The sequence below is a fragment of the Panthera onca genome, chromosome B1 (assembly GCF_046562875.1).
Source record: "Panthera onca isolate mPanOnc1 chromosome B1, mPanOnc1 haplotype 2, whole genome shotgun sequence".
NCBI classification, from domain to species: Eukaryota; Metazoa; Chordata; class Mammalia; order Carnivora; family Felidae; genus Panthera; species Panthera onca.
Genome location: NC_138342.1, coordinates 171,126,482 through 171,148,510, shown reverse-complemented (window position 1 = coordinate 171,148,510; position 22,029 = coordinate 171,126,482). Strand labels below are relative to the sequence as shown.

The 22,029-nt window shown below is 38.4% G+C and overlaps 1 protein-coding gene across 13 annotated transcripts in view; it reads right to left on the bottom strand.

Annotated features, from left to right (window-relative positions):
- ADAM28 (ADAM metallopeptidase domain 28) overlaps window positions 1-22,029 on the bottom strand; it is a 77,305-nt gene that overhangs the window by 11,014 nt on the left and 44,262 nt on the right. For 8 of the 13 annotated variants that reach the window (XR_013555046.2, XR_013555047.2, XR_013555048.2 and 5 more), the window contains 5 exons: window positions 21,184-21,379; window positions 16,096-16,198; window positions 13,044-13,203; window positions 12,022-12,102; window positions 11,635-11,713 (listed from right to left, as the gene is read on the bottom strand). Coding sequence is in view for 10 of the 13 variants with exons in the window: in XM_078445441.2 (XP_078301567.2) it covers window positions 11,635-11,713; window positions 12,022-12,102; window positions 13,044-13,203; window positions 16,096-16,198; window positions 21,184-21,379 (619 nt within the window). In the remaining 3 variants the exon portion in view is untranslated. Of the gene's footprint in view, window positions 1-11,630; window positions 11,714-12,021; window positions 12,103-13,043; window positions 13,204-16,095; window positions 16,199-21,183; window positions 21,380-22,029 lie in introns of all 13 variants that reach the window. The other 5 variants (XM_078445442.2, XM_078445444.2, XM_078445443.2 and 2 more) reach the window with 2 other exon arrangements.

Sequence of the window (22,029 nt, the reverse complement as noted above, 5' to 3'; positions counted from 1 at the left end):
ATATTAGTCTTACTATAGACTTTAAAAAGCATGAAGGGGTTCCTAGGTGGCTCAGTCAGCTAAGCAGCCGACTTCAGTTCAGGTCACGATCCCATGGCTTGTGAGTGCAAGCCCCTCATCAGGCTCTGTGCTGACAGCTCAGAGCCTGGAGCCTGTTTTGGATTCTGTCGCCTTCTCTCTCTGCCCCTCCGCCTCTCGCGCACTGTCCTCCTCCCTCTCAAAAAGAAGCCAACACTAAAAAAAAACTTGTAAAAGAAGAAGACCGGAGATCCACAGAAGCATTGCATGCGGATTAAAGTGCCAATTCACTGAGAAGACATAACAATTCTAAACTTTTATGTAATCGTAGCGAGGTCGCAAAATATATAAGCACTGGTAGAACAAGAAGTCATAACCAAATTCACAGTTATAGTGAGGGATTCTAAGACTCCTGGCTCAGTAACTGATAGCACAAACAAACAAGATATCAGTAGGGATTGATACACGCACACACGGTGAACAAAGGTGGCCTCACAAACATAGAAAATGCTGCAGAGAACAACACACATATTTTTGTGTGCACAGACAGAAACATGGGCACATGTCGAGCCATGCAGCAAGCAAGTCTCCACATATATCAACAGATTCTTACCCTAGTCGTTTCTCTGATCCTTATGGGATTATGTTAAGTATTAATCTAACAACACGTGGAAAGTCTGAATAAGCACACACGTTAAGAAACATATGTCTAAGCATTTCAAGGGCCAAAGAAGAGAGAAAATGGAGAACACAGTATAATTTGAATCAAATGATAATGAAAATATCCTTTAGCAAATGGGCGACAACTAAGAGAGGTCTTAGAGAAAAATGTATGGATTTATAAACCTCAAAAAAATGTATTGAAAAAGGGGGCTGAAAGTTAATGAACCAAATACCCCTTTCGAGAATTTATTTAAGACAAATAAACTTAAGGAAAGGGACTGGAATAGGATAAATTACAGTATAAATTGAAATAGCAAACAAAATGTAAAAAAAGGAAAACAAATAATAAAAAAATAATAACAATTGAAAATTTGTATTTGGATGATATTTAAAAAGAGAAAAAAAATGATTCTACAGATTACATTGATAGAAAGAAAAGTGAGGGGGAGCCTGGGTGGCTCAGTCGGTTAAATATCCAACTCGCTTTTGGCTCAGGTCATGAACTCATGGTTCGCGGGTCCAACTCCACGTTGGGCTCTTTGCTGACAGTGTGGAGCCTTCTTGAGATTCTTTCTCTCCCCCTCCCTCTGCCCTTCCCCTGCTCACACTTGCTCACGCCCTCTCTCTCTCAAAATAAATAAATAAACTTAAAAAAAGTAAATGTGATGGCCAAATTAAATTTAGATAAAGCAGAAAAAATGTATAGGAAACCATAATATAACAAAATTTATATATGAAAAAATTAAAAGCCTGAAGGGTTTTATAACTACTAAAGAAATTGGCTCTTCTATTCTTATACAAGGTATTCCAGAGAATATAAAAAATGAATACTTTCTAATTCATTTTCTATGCATAACATACCATAACAACACCCACACTGAGCAAGTACAGTATAAAGAAATTACGGGACAGTATCACTCACAGGCATAAAATAGCAAACTTCATCGATCAATATGTGTAAGACACACTGTTTCTATGTTGAGTTTATCCAAAGATTGCAAAGTTAAATACATGTTCACATATCAATCAATTTACTTTGAAATACTAGCTGAATAAAGGGGTAAGAAATCTCACCCAATAAAGAAAGAAAATGTCTTTGATTTAATTCTCAGCAAAGTAGGAATAGAAGTGAATTTTCCTAATCTGAAGAAGATCTAAATATGTACAGAATACCTTCATATACTGGGACAAAATACTGCAAGTCTCTCCTTTGAGATTGGAAGAAAAACAAAGAAACTTTTTATCACTATTTTTATTCTGCGTTGTACGGGAGGCTCTATTCAGTGAAGGAAAACAAATGCAAGAATTAAAATTGTAAAGATTAGGGGCGCCTGGGTGGCGCAGTCGGTTAAGCGTCCGACTTCAGCCAGGTCACGATCTCGCGGTCCGTGAGTTCGAGCCCCGCGTCAGGCTCTGGGCTGATGGCTCGGAGCCTGGAGCCTGTTTCCGATTCTGTGTCTCCCTCTCTCTCTGCCCCTCCCCCGTTCATGCTCTGTGTCTCTCTGTCCCAAAAATAAATAAAAAACGTTGAAAAAAAAAATTTTAAAATTGTAAAGATTAGAGAGATACGAACAAAGCTGTCATTTTCTGAAATAATATGATTATGTAGGAAATCTGCTAAAATTTACAGATAAATTACTAGAATTATTAAGAGAGGTAGTATAGGTGCCTGACACAAAAATGAATATACAAAAATTAGTTGAATTTCTATATTCTAGTAATAGCTGAAAAATATTTTTCAAAAGAGCCCATTTAAAATATACAGTAAAACTTAAATTCCTAGAAACAAACCTAATAAAATATATGCAAAATTGTTGTGGTGAAGCTACCAAGTATTAGCTGGCAAAATTAAGAAAAACTAAATAAACGGATAGACATTTTGTCAATAGATTTGGAATTCAATAGCTTATATGTGCTCATTGTTCCCATAGAGACCACAGATGTGGTCTATGTTAAATGAAAATCCCAACAGGAATTGTGTGTGTAACTTGAGAATATATGTGAAAGTACAAAAAACTACTCACCAAATCATTCATAAAGAACAGAGTTAAAGGACCACCTAGATCAAAATTATTTCAAAGACCTGGTGGTAAAAGAGTGCCAGAGTACACAGATAAATAGGACCACCAGAAAAGAACAGATATCCCAGAAAGACACATATATGAACACTTGCTTTATTAGATAAGTGTCACTGTGGGTCCTTAGGGAAGGATCATCATATGAATGATGATGTGACAATTGGGCATCCATCTGGGATAAAAATGAAATTAAACATTTGCATCATACACAAAACAATTTCAGATAGAGACTTAAATTTGAAAAGAGAATAAAATAATGCTTTTTAGAAGACAATACACAAATATATATTCACAATTTCAGAGTAGGGAAAATTTCCTTTAAAAAGGACACACACACACACACACACACACACACAACTAACAATAAGGAAATGATGAAAAAATTGACTCTACTGCATTAAAAACTTCTGATAATCACATAACACCACAAAAAGCATAAGAAAACTCAGAAGGATGGAAGTTATTTTTAACATATATAACTGAAAAGAGTTTATATGAAAAATATAATATTAAAACATATACAAGTGAATAAAAAGGTGGGGAGAGACAACTCACTAGAAATACAAAAAGGCTTAAACAAATTCTTCACAGAAAATATAATCCAAATGGCCAAAAGATAAGGAAATATTCTTTTATTATTCAGAGTGGTAGTAGTTACAGAAAGCAAAATTAAAAACCCAACATGCCGTCACAAAAACTTAGCCAAAAGGGCTAAAATTTGCTATCTGCCAATGGCAAACGGCTTAAAGGTCGTAGAACAATAGGAACTTATACTCACTGCTGCTGGGAGTGTTAATTTGTACAACCACCCTGGAAACAATTTGGTATGATATAGTTAAGATAAATAGATTTGAATGTGGGGTGCCTGGGTGACGCAGCCAGTTAAGCCTCCGACCTTGGATTTCGGCTCCAGTCATCATCTCAAGGTTCATGAATTCGAGCTCCACATGGGCTCTGTGCTGATAGCGCAGAGCCTGCTTGTGATTCTCTGTCTCTGTCTCTCTCTCTCTCTCTCTGCCCCTCCCCGACTTATCTTCACTCAAAAATAAATAAGCATTTAAAAAACTGGACTTGAATGATAACATTTATGGAAATTTTTTTCAACATAGCCTTGAAGTATCCATAAAAGCAGTAAGAAAGGAAATTGTCATATCTATATCTATATCTATATCTATATATCTATAGATATAGATATATCTATATCTTATCTAGATCTATATCTAGATATAGATATAGATATAGATATAGATATAGATATAGATAGATATCAAGATATAGATATATAATTACACCAATACATGACAAAATTGTGATATTATGCACAATAGCAAAAATAAACTAATTCCAGATACATGATTTTGAAAACATGGTATAGAGGAAAGGGTTAACCTTCAGAAGGAGAGAGGACATTAGGACAGGTATGGGGCCAAGGGAGGAGATGTCTGGACTGCTGGCAATGCTCTGTTCCTTTTCCCAGATTGCATTGTATGAATACTCATTTTATAATTTATATTACATATATATATATGTTATAGTATAAATGTATCTAAATAATATATGGAATGTATCTATTTATATGTTTTCTGTATAAATTTTACTGAAAAAATGGCTTTAATTAAGTAAGCTTGAAAGCCCAGGGTTATATATGGCCATACTATAGAGCAGGGATCTTAACCTTTTATGTGCCACAGATCATTTTGGAAATCTGATAAAACCTGTAAGCCCTTTCCCTGAATGTTTTTTTTTTAATTAAAAAAAATTTTTTTAACGTTTATTTATTTTTGAGACAGAGAGAGACAGAGCATGAACAGGGGAGGGTCAGAGAGAGAGGGAGACACAGAATCTGAAACAGGCTCCGGGCTCTGAGCAGTCAGCACAGAGCCCGACGCGGGGCTCGAACCCACATACCGCGAGTTCGTGACCTGTGCTCGAACCCACATACTGCGAGATCGTGACCTGAGCCGAAGTCGGACGCTTAACCGACTGAGCCACCCAGGCACCCCTCCCTGAATGTTTTTAAATTCATTAATAAAATGTATAGAACTAAAAGGAAGCCAATGATATTGGAATACACTTGTCAAAATATTATAAAACAATCTGTGATATAGTAAATATTTGCTTCTTTTTAAGCCCTAAATTATAAGATCTAATGGTAGATTAATAACCACCATAATTTCAAACTAGAGATACATATATATGATACTTAAAGATTCATGTAGCCATCAGCCCTCAACAGGTACAAAAAGATCGAGATCATACCATGCATATTTTCAGATCACAATGCTATGAAACTTGAAATCAACCACAAGAAAAAGTTTGGAAAGCCCTCAAATACATGGAGGTTGAAGAATATTCTCCTAAAGAATGAATGGGTTAACCAGGAAACTAAAGAAGAAATAAAAAATACATGGAAGCAAATGAAAATGAAAATATGACAGTCCAAACCCTTTGGGATGCAGCAAAGACAATCCTAAGAAGAAAATACATTGCAATTCAGGTCTATCTCAAGAAGCAAGAAAGGTCCCAAATATACAGTCTAACTTTACATCCAAAGGAGATAGAAAAGCAAATAAAGCCTAAAGCCAGCAGAAGAAGGGAAATAATAAAGATTAGAGCAGAAATAAATGATATAGAAACAAACAAACAGACAAAATACAGAACAGATCAACGAAACTAAGAGCTGGTTTTTTGAAAGAAGAAACAAAATTGATAAACCCCCTAGCCAGACTTATCGAGAGAGAGAGAGAGAGAGAGAGAGAAAACCCAAACAGATAAAATAACAAATGAAAGAACAGAGATCACAACCAACACCACAGAAATACAAACAATTTTAAGAGAATACTATGAAAAATTATACGCCAACAAACTGGGCAATCTGGAAGAAATGGACCAATTCTTAGGGACTCATGCACTACCAAAACTGAAACAGGAAGAAATAGAAAATTTGAAAAGACACATAACCAGCAAAGAAATTGAATAAGTTATCAAAAATCTCTCAACAAACACGAGTCCTGGGCCAGAAGCCTTCCCACGGGAATTCTACCAGACATTTAAAGCAGAGTTAATACCTATTCTTTTCAAACTGACCCCCAAAAATAGAAATGGAAAGAAAGCTTCCCACCTCATTCTATGAAGCCAACATTACCTTCATTTTAAAACTAAACAAAGACCCCCCTGAAAAGGAAAATTACAGGCCAATATTCCTGGCAAAACTGGATGCAAAAATTCTCCACAAGATACTAGCAAATTGAATTCAACAGTACATTGAAAGAATTATTCACCACAATCAAGTGGAATTTATTCCTGGGCTGCAGGTCTGGTTCAGTATTCACAAACCAACCAATGTGACATACCACATTGTAAAAAGAAAGGATAAAAAGTATATGAGCCTCTCAATGGATGCAGAAAAAGCATTTGACAAAATACAGCATCTTTTCTTGATAAAAAACCTCAAGAAAGTAGGGATAGAAGGAACATAATTCAAAATCTTAAAGGCCATATACAAAAGACTCACAGATAATATCATCCTCAATGGGAAAAAACTAAGAGCTTCCCCTCTAAGGTCAGGAACACAACAGGGATGTTCACTGTCACCACTGCTATTCAGCATAGTGTTGGAAGTCCTAGCCTCATCAATCAGAAAACAAAAAGAAATAAAAGGCATCCAAATCGGCAAGGAGGAAGTCAAATTTTCACTTTTCATAGATGACATGACACTCTATGTGGAAAACCCAAAAGGCTTCACCAAAAAACTGCTAGAACTGATCCATGAATTCAGCAAATTCATAGGATATAAAACAATATACAGAATTTGGTTGCATTTCTATACACCAATAAGGAAGCAGCAGAATGAGAAATCAAGAAATCGATCCTATTTATAATTGTACCATAACCCATAAAATACCTAGGAATAAACCTAACCAAAGAGGTAAAAGATCTGTACACTGAAAACTTGAGAAAGCTTCTGAAAGAAATTGAAGAAGACGCACACAAAAAAGGAAAAACATTCCATGCTTATGGGTTAGAAGACCAAATATTACTAAAATGTCTATACTACCCAAAACAATCTACACATGCAGTGCAATCCCTATCCAAATAACACCGGCATTTTTCATAGAGTTAGAACAAACAATTCTAAAATTTGTAGGGAACCAGAAAAGACTCCAAATAGCTAAAGTAACGTTGAAAAAGAAAATCAAAGCTAGAGGCATGAAAATTCTGGACTTCAAGCGATATTACAAAGCTGTAATCTTAAGACAGTATGGTACTGGCACAAAAATGGACAGAAATCAATGGAACAGAATAGAGAACCCAGAAATGGACCCATAAATGCATGGCCAATTCATCTTCAACAAAACAGGAAAGAATACCCAATGGAAAAAAGACAGTCTCTTCAGCAAATGGTATTAGGAAAACTGGGCAGTGACATGCAGAAGAATGAACCTGGACCAACTTTCTTATACCCTACACAAAAATAAATCCAAAATGGATGGAAAACCTAAATGTGAGACAGGAAGCCATCAAAATCCTACAGGAGAATGTAGGCAGCAACCTCTTTGACCACAGCAACTTCTTACTAGACAAGTCTCCGCAGGCGAGGGAAACAAAAGCAAAAATGAACTATTGGGACCTCCTCAAGATAAAAAGCTTCTGCACAGCTAAGGAAACAATCAACAAAACTGAAAGGCACCCGACAGAACGGGAGAAGGTATTTGCAAATGACATATTGGATAAAGGATTAGTATCCAAGATCTATAAAAAAACTTATCCAACTCAACACCCAAAAAACAAATAACCCAGTGAAGAAATGGGCAGAAGACATGAACAGACACATCTCCAAAGAAGACATCCAGATGGCTAACAGACACATGCTCAACATCACTCATCATCAGGGAAATCCCGATGTTTATAGCTGCATTGTCAGCTATAGACAAATTATGGATAGAGCCCAAATGTCCATCACCTGATGAATGTATAAAGAAGATGTGGTATGTATATATATATATGTGTGTGTGTGTGTGTGTGTGTGTGTGTGTGTGTGTGTGTATACACACAACAGAATATTGCTTGGTGATCAAAAAATAATGAAATAACACGGATGGAACTAGAGTGTATTATGCTAAGCGAAATAAATCAGTCAGAGAAAGACAAATATCATATGATTTCACTCATATGTGAAATTTAAGGAACACAACAGATGAACATAAGGGAAGGAAAGGGAAAAATAAGATAAAAACAGAGAGGGAGGCAAACCATAAGTGACTCTTAACAATAGAGCACAAGTTGAGGGTTGCTGGAGGGAGGTGGTGGGGGGATGGGCTAGATGGGTGATGGGCGTTAAGGAGGGCACTTGTTGGGATGAGCCCTGGGTGTTATATGTAAGTGATGAATCACTGGGTTCTACTCCTGAAACCAACACTATACTGTATGTTAACTAACTTCAATTTAAATAAATAAATTTTTGGGGCGCCTGGGTGGCTCAGTCGGTTGGGCAGCCGACTTGGGCTCAGGTCATGATCTCACGGTCTGTGAGTTCGAGCCCCGCGTCGGGCTCTGTGCTGACAGCTCAGAGCCTGGAGCCTGTTTCGGATTCTGTGTCTCCCTCTTTCTGACCCTCCCCCGTTCACGCTCTGTCTCTCTCTGTCTCAAAAATAAATAAACGTTAAAAAAAATTTTTTTAAATAAATTTTTAAAAAATAAAGATTTATGTAGCAACCACAATGTGATATAAAAATATATATAATTTGTATGGGTGACAAAGTCATGGGAACTACTAATACCATGGTGGTTTGTTGCCTTACATCCCTGTAATCATAGAAAATTCTGAATTCTAGTTAGAATTTAATAAAAATAGAAATTTAATTTTTCTCATTCAGGTTGAGATGCAAAGCCTGGATATCATGAAAACTATCCGCTGAGGTCTGTCCTTTTGGAGACAGGACACTTTCCTGAATTAGAGGACTTTCACCAGTCCGGTGGAGGCTTTCCTTGAGGGTTGGGTCAGAGGTAGTACCAGAAATGGAAACAAAAACAAAACAAAAAGAAAACCTAACAGATGAAGTTGAATCTTGACACAGTGGTTTTAACAAGGAGAATAAGTGATTCGGAGAAAAACGTCCCCAATTGTATCATGAACCACTCCAGCTGCCTCCTTGATTCCCTTAAGATATAAATTTGATGTAGTATAATGTATCTTTGCATCACCAGTCCTTGGATTTAAAGTTTTCAAGAAATACTTTAACAATGTGTGTTGGAGTTTATTCTCCTTTATTGGATGATATGCAATTGAGGGGAAAAAAGCATAAAAATATAAAAAAAGATTAGGTTTAAAATAATATGCAGAGGTAGAATACATATAGAATCTATGCCTTCAGAAAAAAAAGCTATAAAGAGTCTAAGTAAATTTAGGGTGGCATCTGCTTGGTCTTCTGAACAAAATCACAACAGATTACAAAAAAAGAAGACATGAAATGAGAAGATAATAGAATGATATGGAAGTGGTTTAAGGAGGGGTGCCTGGGTGGCTCAGTCTGTTGAGCATCTGACTTCGGCTCAGGTCATGATCTCACGGTTCATGAGTTTGAGCCCCATGTCGGGCTCTGTGCTGACAGTTCAGAGCCTGGAGCCTGCTTTGGATTCTGTGTCTCCCTCTCTCTCTGTTCCTCCTCTGCTGTGCTCTCTTTCTCTTTCTCTCTCAAAAATAAATAGATTTTTTTAAAAAGTGCTTTAAGGAAACTCAAAAATGTCACTGAATATTTTAAAATGTCACTATAACTAAAAAAATAAAATATAATAAAATGTCATTATAACTAATAAATAGGAGTCTTAACATTGCCAAAAATTCACCATATTTTACAGAAAATAATTTTGAAAGACTTTCCCAAAAATAACAGGCAATAGACAATGCCAAAAAAAAAAAAGATAATAAAGCCACCTAGTCAAGATATTTGATACAAATAATTTATATTTCTGAATTAGAAACCAAAGAAGTGGAACAGAATCCATTTTAAAATCTGTAATAATAGACACATTCCTGGAACTGAAGAATCAAATCCTCACTTTGAAAGACCTCACTGTCAAACGATCGAAATAATAAAAAGAAAACATTACCCAGGCATAACATGATGACTGGTTCTCATTAAGTAGCAATTCTAAAAACATTTAAGAGAAAAGAAACATTATTGTTAAAGGGTTATTTAACGACACCAACAAACAAAATAAGGGTAGCCTCAGGTTTTGAACTTTGAATATCAGTATCTACTTCTCAAGAGTCATGAAGTTAAAACTGTGAGTTAAAAAATCTAATCCAATCCTACCTGCTATTCATGTTTTCTACTTAGCAACAGAGTTAAATCCTTAAAAATGTTAAGTTTCATGTAAGAAGAAAGAAGAAATTACTAATGGAAGTGATTTAGCTAATCAAGAGAAGAAACAAAGTTCAACATGAGGGAAGTCATAGTTTAAAAGGATTTTTAGGGGATTTAGGTGGACAGAAACAAAGTAAATTATAGCTCAGAAGCATCAGAATTATATATATATATGTAATAAAGCATATATATATAATTAAGCATCAGAAGTAAATGCTATTCTTTCTTGAGAAGTCTAGCAAAGAACCAGTAATTGTTTTTAATTTTTTTTTAACTTTACTTTTATTTAATTTTGAAAGACAGAGTGAGACAGGGCACGAGTGGTGGACAGGCAGAGAGAGAAGGAGACACAGAATCTGAAGCAGGCTCCAGGCTCTGAGCAAGCATTCAGCACAGAGCCCGATGCGGGGCTTGAACCCATGAACCATGAGATCATGACGTGAGCCACAGTCAGACACTTAACCAACTGAGGCACCCAGGCACCCCAGAACCAACAATTTTTTTTTTTTAAATAGCCCAAACGTCAGAAGTAGATGCCATTTTTTTCTTGGGAAGCCAACAGAGAATCTGAACTTGGGACAGATGGTTTGGTCAGGCCCGTCCCCATCTGCACCCCCATCCCTTGTGTATGCAGAATAATAGTGGGCTATGCCTCTGGGCAAAGACCCAAGAACTGCTCTCTAGAAGCAATGGCGGATTCAAGAGCCTGAAGAACAGAATGGAGGCTAACTGCAGATGCCCACAGTAGATGAGACAGAAAAGGGAGGATCAAGGAAAGAGCGTGGAGGAAAAGCAGCTCTCTCGAGAAGTAAATGCAATGAAGAGCTCTCTCCTGGGCCAAGTACTCTTCCCCATGGCGACTGGAGGTGAGGATTCCCCACCCTGGCTGCTTACCACTCCGAAGTCCTAGAGGGAGGTCTCTCTATCTACCGATAGAGCTCACATCCGGATGTCCCATCCAGAGAGGTATCAGGAGGTACAACAAGCACAAAAACATACAAAGAAAACCCATGCAAGCTAATTCGAGTCAGCCTAATCCCACATTCAACAAGGGTCCCATATTCTGAAGAAAAAAACAGCACAGTGAAATAAGAGACAGGGTGAAAGACAAATCAATCAAACTCAAAAGAAATAGAGATGATTCAAGGGACAGCAGTGAACCTACAAAAATAACCGAAGCCAGATTCTTAGAGAGTTTTATGAGGATTCTATATCTATACATTAAGCCAAGCCCGCTATGAAAATAGAATAATCATAAAGCGAGAAAATGGGGGAAATTAAAATAGGATTGCAACTCTAAAGTTTGAGGAGATCTTTTCATATGTCGAGCAGGAGCATAAGGACTAGAAAATATGATTGAAAAGTTGTTAGAAACCTTGAAGATTAATATTCTAGATTCCATATTTACGGAACAAGAATTCCAAGAGGAGAGAAAAAAGGTGACGAAATCTAATGTACTACGAACTACAAGCTCAGAAGAGGAGAGCAAGACGCGTAATGTTACCTACGGAAGACCACTGTGGAGTCATCACAGTCAGGAGGGGCCCATCCTTCTTTGCACTGACACTGGAGCTCATGGTCACACACCTAGACAAGCAGTGATCCTGTCAGTTTCCACACTAGGCTGACCACCAACCCAAGGAGCCTGTTCATCCGTTCAGAAGAAGGACTAACCCCTGCTCTGCACCCTTGCAACTACCTACATAGTGTCTGGATCCATCATGGGAATTTCAATACCAGATGCGTGGAAGAAATTTTTTTTCATCGAACCAAACTATTGAGCGGTTAGGCAAACTTAGTATCATTGAGCGCTGAAACGGTACTTCAGCATCGTCAGGACTGACCCGAACTTCCAAAAGATTCGGCGAGCTTGGGGAAACGTTTTCAAAACTTACGGCATGCCCTTTGCACTTGGAGGAGCAGTTGGTCGATTTGTAGGCTCTTTCGATATCCACACATTCTGCATTAATGCAAACCTGAAAGTGATGTGAAAAGAACACTGAGTTCACATCAATCCCCAATGGCTTCAGTTCTGCAAATTGTTCAGCCTTTGGAATTTAGTCTTATATTATTAGCCATTACTATTGTTATCAAACTTACCTTTTTAAAAATTAAAAAAAATTTTTTTTTTATTTTGAGAGAGAGAGAGAGACAGAGCACAAGCGGGGGAGGGACAGAGAGAGAGGGAGACCCAGAATCCCAAGCAGGCTCCAGGCTCCGAGCTATCAGTGCAGAACCCAACGTGGGGATCGAACCCACAAGCCCTGAGATCATGACCTGGGCCAAAGTCGAATGCTTAACCGACTCAGCTACCCAGGTGTCCCCAAACTGACCTTTTTATTGGGGAAATCACAACATTCTTTTGCAAATAAGAATATGGGATCTAGATAATACTTATTTTAAATATTTAGAAAGTTCTCTAGAGAATATTTCCTTATTTGACTTCATTCCTCATGGGTCATTCTGTTTATCTACCCCTTCAGTCCACTCCTGAGACAAATATTTAGCACTGAGCTAAGCATTGCACATGATACAAGGCACCCATTCCAAACAAAAACATTATGGAAAACATGTTAATATCATGTCATCTGGAATATTAAAACAATTATCATTTATCTAAAAATTAGTATTTTTTATTATTCTCTTTATTATTATCAGAATGGCTTATAATTTATTGAGACCCTACTGATTTGGGGGCAATAAAATTTACCTAGGTTTAATAACCTAGTACTAAGCACATAATAGTTGCTTGTTAAATAATACTGATGGGGTGAATGTAGGCATGCATAAAAGAATGGCATAAGCATTGCTTTGAAAACTGTCCTCCGTGGAACAGAAGGAGGCCTTGAGTAGCAAACATAAGACAAAAAAACAAGACCAAAGAACATTTTGATTAAAAGCTACACTTTCAACTTACCTTCCTGTGTCCACACTTAGTTCCATTAGCTACCATGCCTATTTCTGGACTGCTGTCGTCAGGATCAAACAGTTTACATGTCAGGAAAGTTACTATATGTCCTCTCCAGGGCAAATTATCTGACCCACCTTGACAGAACAACTTCCCACACAGGGCATCGCTGAGGAAAAGCCAAAATTTGCTGCAGTTAGAATACCAGGATCCAAATTGCAGTTTTCCCCAAATGTAACACAGCTCCCTATCGGTATTTAATTAATGGCATTTCTCCCTAGAGCAGAGATTCCTAGTTCTCCTTATATCAAAGTTCCCTTTGTTCTTCGGTAATAGAACTAGAGAATAGTAACAAGAAACATTGCTACTCAAAAACAAAAAACAAAACACAACAAAATCCTGATTTCCCAGGTTCTCGGGCGGCTAATTTTTGGCCAACTGCCTAACTAAGTTCCGGCCAACTGGAAGAAAGCAGAACCTTGCGTGCAAATTCTTGCAGGTGGCCTTACATGAAAGAATATGTCTTATTCCTCCTTTTTTTCCTCCTTTTGGCTTATTGGAATGCAGTGGCTGCAGCTGGAGAAGCCATGACAGACCAAAAGAAACACTTGGGAATGAAGGTCATTTTCAAGATAAAGGAAAATGGACTTGTAACATCATGAAGGGCACACAGGGAGTCCGTTTCTATTTTGTTTCAGCTAAGGTACTTTTTTTTTTTACTTAATTTATTTGGAGAGAGACAGAGACAGTGTAAATGGGGGAGGGGCAGAGAGAGAGGGAGAGAGAGAGAGAATCCCAAACAGGCTCCGTGCTGCCAGCATGAAGCCTGATGCGGGGCTCGAACCCATGAATCGAGAGATCATGACCTGAGCGGAAACCAAGAGTCAGACGCTTAACCGACTGAGCCACCCAGGTGCCCTAAGGTTACTTCTTATTTTCATCAACTGCACTGAGGAATTTTCCCCACTGTAACTGTGTCTATCTAAGGCTGAGTCTTGGGTGACACACCAAGGCATCATGTGTGGTTACTGGAAGAACTATCTCCCTGCAAGTAAAGATGACACAGCTCAGCACTCAGTAAAGCCATCCACTTACTGCCAAGGTGAATAAAGTCGATGCCAATAAAATTGGAGTCAATTGCTTCATGCAGAATTCAGAGCAGGGCTCAGAAAAACTATTCTGAGAGTGACAGAATCAGATTCTTCTAATGCTTCTGGTAGGAAATGTGACTGCGGAGTGGAGAAAGGCATACATTCTCTCCAAAACGGAGAAGGTGTTTTTCTGGAGTCACTTGATACAGAAGGCTCTAGAGCACAGAGAATTCCAGGCGTAGTCTCCACTACAGCCAATGACCACTCAGAAGTGACTAGGAGGTCGGGCCGTGGAAAGAATGATACGTTTGTGCCGCTAGTTGCGGAAATGACCCAGTGCTCATACACACGGTTATACAGGACAATAGCGTGCGCACATGCTCATAGGGAAACGGAGCTACTCTGCTCTCTTTCGCACTCGCCACCTCACAAACCACACGTTGGTCCCCCCAAAACACGTACACATTTCTTTTTACATAATTGTCTTCCCTTTTAAATCTGTCCCGATTTCTTATAAAGGAGAGACCACCCGGACCCCCAAGAGATGATACTATGTCCAAAATACAGTTTGTTAATATTTATCACCTAGAACAATTACTGTTTAATAGAAAAGCGTTGAGAAATGTTAACCTTCTTCAGTCTCTTGCTATGCAGTACTTAGTGTGTGTAAAATCTGGAGCAGGTACTAAGTTTAATCTGTGATCATTTGAATTTTAAAAGTCGTCTTAAAACTGTGGAATTAAAAAAAGATCTTATACAAAAATCTGAAGTCCTGGGGCACCTGGGTGGTTTAGCCAATTAAATGTCTGACTCTTGATCGCGGCTGAGGTCATGATCTCACAGCTTGTGACTTTGAGCCTCACGTTGGGTCTGCACTGATAGCACGGAGCCTGCTTGTAAATCTCTCTCTCCCTCTCTTTCTGCCCCTCCCCCACTCACTCTCTTGCTCTTTCTTTCCAAATAAGTAAATAAACGTCAAGAGAAATTTCAAGCCCATTGCTTGTGATATGCTAGAATTTTTCCCACCAGAATATCAATACAAAAAGTAAAACAAATTCTCCAGATGAACTGTCAATCTTTTCTTACTGTATTTTTTTTCTTTCTGTAATACCATGGCAAGTTTTTTTTTCAATATATGAAATTTATTGTCAGATTGGTTTCCATACAACACCCAGTGCTCATCCCAAAATGTGCCCTCCTCAATACCCATCCCCCACCCTCACCTCCCTCCCACCCCCCATCAACCCTCAGTTTGTTCTCAGTTTTTAAGAGTTTCTTATGCTTTACCATGGCAAGTTTAAATAAAACTATATAAGCATTATATTGGTTATTCTTCTGAGTAGATAAATGTCTCTACTCCTTGAATCATAATGAAAGACTTAGGTGGAAAAGCACCTAAGGAATATTGTTAAATCCACGTATCGGGGCACCTGGGTGGCTCAGTCGGTTGGGCGGCCGACTTCGGCTCAGGTCATGATCTCGCGGTCCATGAGTTCGAGCCCCGCGTCGGGCTCTGTGCTGACAGCTCAGAGCCTGGAGCCTGTTTCAGATTCTGTGTCTCCCTCTCTCTGACCCTCCCCCGCTCATGCTCTGTCTCTCTCTGTCTCAAAAAAATAAATAAACGTTAAAAAAATTTAAAAAAAAAATCCACGTATCGATTTCCAGCCAGGCACATTCACTGCTGCGTGTTTCATCCAAACATTCACTCTATTTAACAACGACTGTACTCGATGTCATCTGAAACACCGGCCATGAGCGACTGGAAAAAAGAGATCATTTCTTATTTGTCTTTTTAACTCAGTCGGTAGCCTGAAACCCTAGCACATAATAGTCACCTAATGGATGCTGATCAAATGGGCGATGTCCAAATTCACTTTCTGTTTAACTGGAATGAATCAGAATGTGTGTCTGGAAGAGAGTGAGTCCCCTAGTCTGTGGAGCAGGAAGGTTCAAACAACAAGGCCACTTACTTTGTTTTGCAGGGAATGCGTGTGTCATCCACTTTGCGACAGTACCCATACCTCGAGCCACCTTCATTCCTGCTGTAACACGATTTATCTGCAACGCTGGTCCCTGGAACCAGGCAGGGTCAGCAGGGACATATTAGAAAAGAAAAGAGATAAGGCATTCGATGCCACAGAGAGTTCGTGAAATGTCAAATTAATGAAATACATAGCATGAGAAGCACTGTTAGGGCATAATCCCATTGACCATTGTCAGAAATACAGGCTGCGATAATTTGTTACTAAGAAAGCTGGTTAGAATTTAAAATAATGTTTTAAATATTTATTTTTTGAACAAGGGATAGCTACACATTTGGAAACATGGCTGACATGCTGAAGATTAAGAAAACTCCATCTAAATGTAAAGACTTAATTGGAGAGCCACAATCATTACATTAACAACCCACAGGCAGACATTGGAATGCTCTCCTGGTAATACTTGCCAGGAGAAATACCATTTCTTACAACGTTTAGCCAAACTGCTTTGTGCACGCGCAACAATAAGCATCACGTATTTCATTTCTCACGTAATCTTTCTTAGATCCCCATCAGATGAGCAACCGAATACAGTGGTTCAGGGTTCAGGAGCTAAATCGCAGCTGTGTGACCTTGGCCAAGTGCCTTAACCTCTGGGTTTATCTGTAACTCAACTCACTGTCCACGCCCTTCCTGAACAATGTCCAAGATGATAAAATGAGTTTTATCACCGTATTTTCTTAGTTGTTTGGTCTCAGTAACATTTACAGGCTCCTTGTTATTTAATAAAATATCTACACCAAGAAAAGTGAATAACTAGGCCTGGATAATAAGGAAAAGCAGATTCCTAATCCCAAGCTTCAGAGGTCTTGGTGCTAATGTTGTGGAAGGTATCATTCATACTCCCGGTACCACGCGGCTTCCCAATTAACAACACACTTGTCCTTTCCCCAATGACTACATATTCTGCAGTATCATAGCTATAAAAATTGCATTGCATAAATATTATATAATTTATTTTCACTCATGCTTACTCTTGGACCTTGAGATGTTTCCCAATTACCCATTACAATTTTTGTAAAACGTGCTGGCTGAAAATCCTTCATAAACAAATATTCCTGAATACGATTCCCGGGGAAAGGAGTGCATTTTCTTTTTAGATTCTACATACATTTTTCCAATTCTTCCTGGAAAGACTGTGCTAACTCATGTTCTTACCAGACTATAAAACTGGGTGTTTTGTCACAGCTTCACTGAAACTGAGCATTAACTGTAGAAAAGCTTTGCCAATTTGACAAACGTGGAAGGAATCAACTTTTTGTTCCTGTTTCTTACTATATGTATGTCTCCTGACTCATTAATGTGTCAGTACTTCTACTTCTCGCTAGTGAGTTAAGATGATTTTAATGTTCTTTAGATGTTTGTACTTCTTTATGACAAATTGCCTATTAATGCCTGGGCCACATTTCTAATATTTGGAACGGCAACTGACTTACAGAAATGGTTTGATATTGAATAGTGATCTCGAGACCTCCTTCTATATATACGATAGACTTTTCAAACTTCGAAAATTAACTTGAAATAAATTTGTGAGCCCTTATGAACGGCAAAATTTGGAATTTCATTGAGGCAACTCTGCTTCTCTGGTCTTTTATAAGGGCTGCCTTTGAATGTCTGATTTAAAAGATCTCTCCTATTCTAATATCAGATAAATGTGTTCCACATTGATTCAATAATTTTGAACATTGACTAAAGTCAGGCAATGTGTTAGGACCCCCTGGGAACACAGTTGTGAACAAAATACATAGTGTCTAGGTGCTGGGAAATTTACAGATTCGCAGGTGAGGCAGATAGTGAAGGGTCGGGCAAAAGGACCATGTAAAAGCATTTATTGCAGGGTTTTGTCCCCAGATACTAAAGGGGAAGCTCAGAGCTTCACCTCTGTGCTCAAGTTTTTCTTTCCCCAGGTTTCTGCTATCTACTGACGTCAGCCAAGGAAGCCATGTTTCTTTAACCCGCAAAACCATCCTTGTTTCCAAACCTGTAACTTAGCATTCGTGTCCGCCTGACCTGTGATCGGGAGGTTTGCTGAGGCCAGAATCCAGGGGTCAGCACACTTCCTGGGGCACCAGGGGTATCCAGCGTTCTCCTCAAACTGTGTCTCAGCCCACCCTTGCCTGATCCAAAGGGTTTTATTCAGGAATTTTTTTCTAAGTTCTAGTCCATGTATTTCTCAGGTTTCTTTCTTTCTTTTTCTTTTTCTCTTTGACCGGGTGTGTTGTAAATCAGCGATCGATGTTGCTTTCCTGTCTCTTGTTTTATGTATATTTTCAGGGATTATGAAAAGTTCCTGGTATGTGGCAGCCCTCATCAAGTGTTTTTAGGAAGACGTATTTCCCCTGTTTAAAAAATTCCTTCAGCCACTTAGGTAAGAATCTGGAAGTGTTGCAGAGGAGGGTATGAAAATTAAATATACGTGCACAATGGACATCCTATGCAGAAAGTCCGGAGAACTGATATTTTTACAATTGCCTTTCTGATCAATCTGTTGAGCACAATGGAAGTTTCGGTTTATAGTTTTGGAGATTAAGTTATGCTTTTATTTTTAATTTATTTTTATGGTGTAATCAGAGAATATGTCTTCTAAAATTCCAGTATGACGGACAAAACGGACATTTAAGAGATTTGGCTTTCCCAGATTGCTCCTCTGCATTCCCACAGCCCTTCTTTTCTTTTCTTCCCCTTTCCTTGTACTCTGCCCATCTCCTGGCACACCGCTCCCCCCACCTCCACAGACTTCTAGGGGTGTACTCATCTGAGAAGGATCTTGATCAGGGTTTCCAGATAAAGCACAGGAGACCCAGTGAAATTTGTTTTTCTTTTAAGTTTTTATTTAAATTCGGGCTAGTTAACATAGTTGCAATGTTAGTTTCGGGTGTGCAATATAGTGATTCAACGCTTTCATACGTCACCCAGTGCTCATCACAAGTGCCCTCCTTAATCTCTATCACCTCTATTACTCATGCCCCCCAACCCCCTCTGGGAACCATCAGTTTGCTCTCTTTAGCTATGAGTCTGTTTCTTGGTTCACCTCCTCTTTTTTTTCCCTCTTTGTTTGTTCTGTTTCTTAAATTGCACATGTGAGTGGGCTTGCTGGAGCAGCACATATACTAATATTGGAACGATACAGAGATTCACATGGTCCCTGTGCGAAGAACACATGAATTCCACATGAGTGAAATCATATGGTATTTGTCGTTCTCTGACTTATTTCACTTAGCATTATACTCTCTAGTTCCATTCATGTCATTGCAAATGCCAAGACTGCATTCTTTTTGATGGCTGAGTAAAATTCCATTGTGTGTATGGGGTGTGTGTATATATATATATATATATATATATAGGGGCGCCTGGGTGGCTCCGTCGGTTAAGCGTTCGACTTCAGCTCAGGTCATGACCTCACACTTTGTGAGTTCAAGCCCCGTGTCTGGCTCTTTGCTGACAGCCTGGAGCCTGCTTTGGATTCTGTGTCTCCTTCTCTCTCTGCCCCTCCCCAACTTGTGTTCTGTCTCAAAAAATAAATAAGTGTAAAAAAAATTAAAAAAAAAATACATATATATACACACACACACACCATATATATATACATATATACCATATATATACACCATATATATATACACCATATATATACCACTTCTTATATGTATATACCACATATATATGTGTGTATATATATATATACCACATCTATAAGTATATATGTATATACTTATATGTATATACATCACATATCTGTGTGTGTGTGTATATCTGTGTATGCACACACATATACACACACACACACACCACATCTTATCCATTCATTACTTGAGAGACATTTGGACTGCTTCCATATCATGGCTCTTATAAATAATGCTGCTATACACATCAGGGTACACGATCCCCTTGAATTCGTCTTTTTGTACTCATTGGGTAATTTGATTTTTAACTCTCTAAGGAACCTCCATACTGGTTTCCAGAGTGGCTATACCAGTTTGCATTCCCACCAATAAGGCAAGAGTGTTCCCGTCTCTCCGTATCCTTTCCAGCACCTGTTGCTTCTTGTGTTGTTGATTTTAGCTATTCTGACACGTGTAAGGTGATATCTTATTATAAACTTTGATTTGTATTTCTCCGGTGATGAGTGATGTTGAGCATCTTTTCATGTCTCTGTTGTCATCTGGATGTCTTCTTTGGAAAAAAGTCTATTCATGTCTTCTACCCATGTTTTAATTGAATTATTCATTTTTTGGGTGTTGAGTTTTATAAGTTCTTTATGTATTTGGGATACTAACCCATTACTAGATATGTCTTTTACAAATATCTTCTCCCATTCCAGTGGTTGCCTTTTAGTTTTGTTGACTGTTTCCTTCTCTGGGCAGAAACGTTTTATTTTGATGAAGTCCCAATAGTTTATTTTTGCTTTTGTTTCTCTTGCCTCCAGAGACATATCTAGAAAGAAGCTGCTACAGCCAATGTCAAAGAGGTTGCTTCCTTTGTTCTCCTCTAGGATTTTTATGGTTTCAAGTCTCACATTTAGATTTTTAATTCATTTTGAAGTTACTTTTGTGTATGGTGTAAGAAAGTGGTCCAGTTTCATTCTTTTGCATGTTGCTGTCCGGTTCTCCCAACAACATTTGTTGAAGAGACTGTCTTTTTCCCACTGGATATTCTTTCCTGCTTTACTCATTAAATTTGAATTTCAGATAAACCAAGTTTTCTTAGTATAAGTCTACTTCAAATATTTCATGAGACATACTGATACTAAAAAACATTGTTAATCTGAAATTAAAATTTAACTGGGCCATCCTTATTTTTGTTTGCTGAATCTAGCAGTCCCCAAATTGACCATATGTCTTAAAAATGCACTTATCCCGGATTCTGAGCGGACGCACCATTTCCAAGAAAGAAGACTGGGACAGAAGACTACTTTGGCCATGATTAAACACTGTTGCCCGTTATAATACGATTTTTCCTTGCGTGTGCAGAGAGAGAGAGAGGCAGGAATGCCCGCAACACGGGGGTCTGCCCTCCTACCTGGTCCCCACAGCTCGGTGCACTGCTCCTGAAGAGTGGGGCACATCCCCATCAAACAGTAGCCCTTCCCATTTTGACAAGGGAAGCCGTTGATTCGGTATCTATCATCAGGGCAAATACCAGATTTGCCATCACACATTTCTGACAGGTCACACTCATCTTTTGCTGGCCTGCACACTGCACCAGGCTTTTTAAGCTGCAGGGAAATAAAAGTGAAGAGAAAGTTGTGTTGTTGTTGTTGTTGTTTTCTCCCCACCTGACTTACCCTGATATCTCAAATTGATGCGCATAATCTTTTCCTTTTGGCCTTTTTTTTGGGGGGCAAGGAGTTGCCTTTCGGTAAGATAGAATGATGCTTACATTTGCATTGTATAAACTAAAGACGTCTATCGTATCACTTCTATTGGCTTTGCCCAATGGCCTGAGTCCTTAAGTCATCAATATTTCTGAATTTATAATGCAAGCACTATAGAAATATCAATGAGAAAAATACAGAAGAAAACCAAGCCTCATCTTAAATGCAAAGAAAGGATTTATCTTTTCCTTTACTGAATGCATCTTTGTCAAGATTTTCAAGATTTAAATGTGCAACTTCCGAGATGTATTGGTGAAGTGAACCTTCTGGAGAAAAGAAAATAAGTTTTTACAAGCACCAGATCAGCATGCTCTGAGACTTTCCCAGGCGTCATGTTTCCTAATCCTTAATTCCTTTCATTGTATGCTCAAATATTTCTTTTCAACTCACTTCTTCCTAAGAAATGATTTATTGTGGAGAAGAAATAACCAGATTAACATTTGATGTGTTAACTGCATCGCCATCTATTATTGCAAACTTTGGTCTTACTT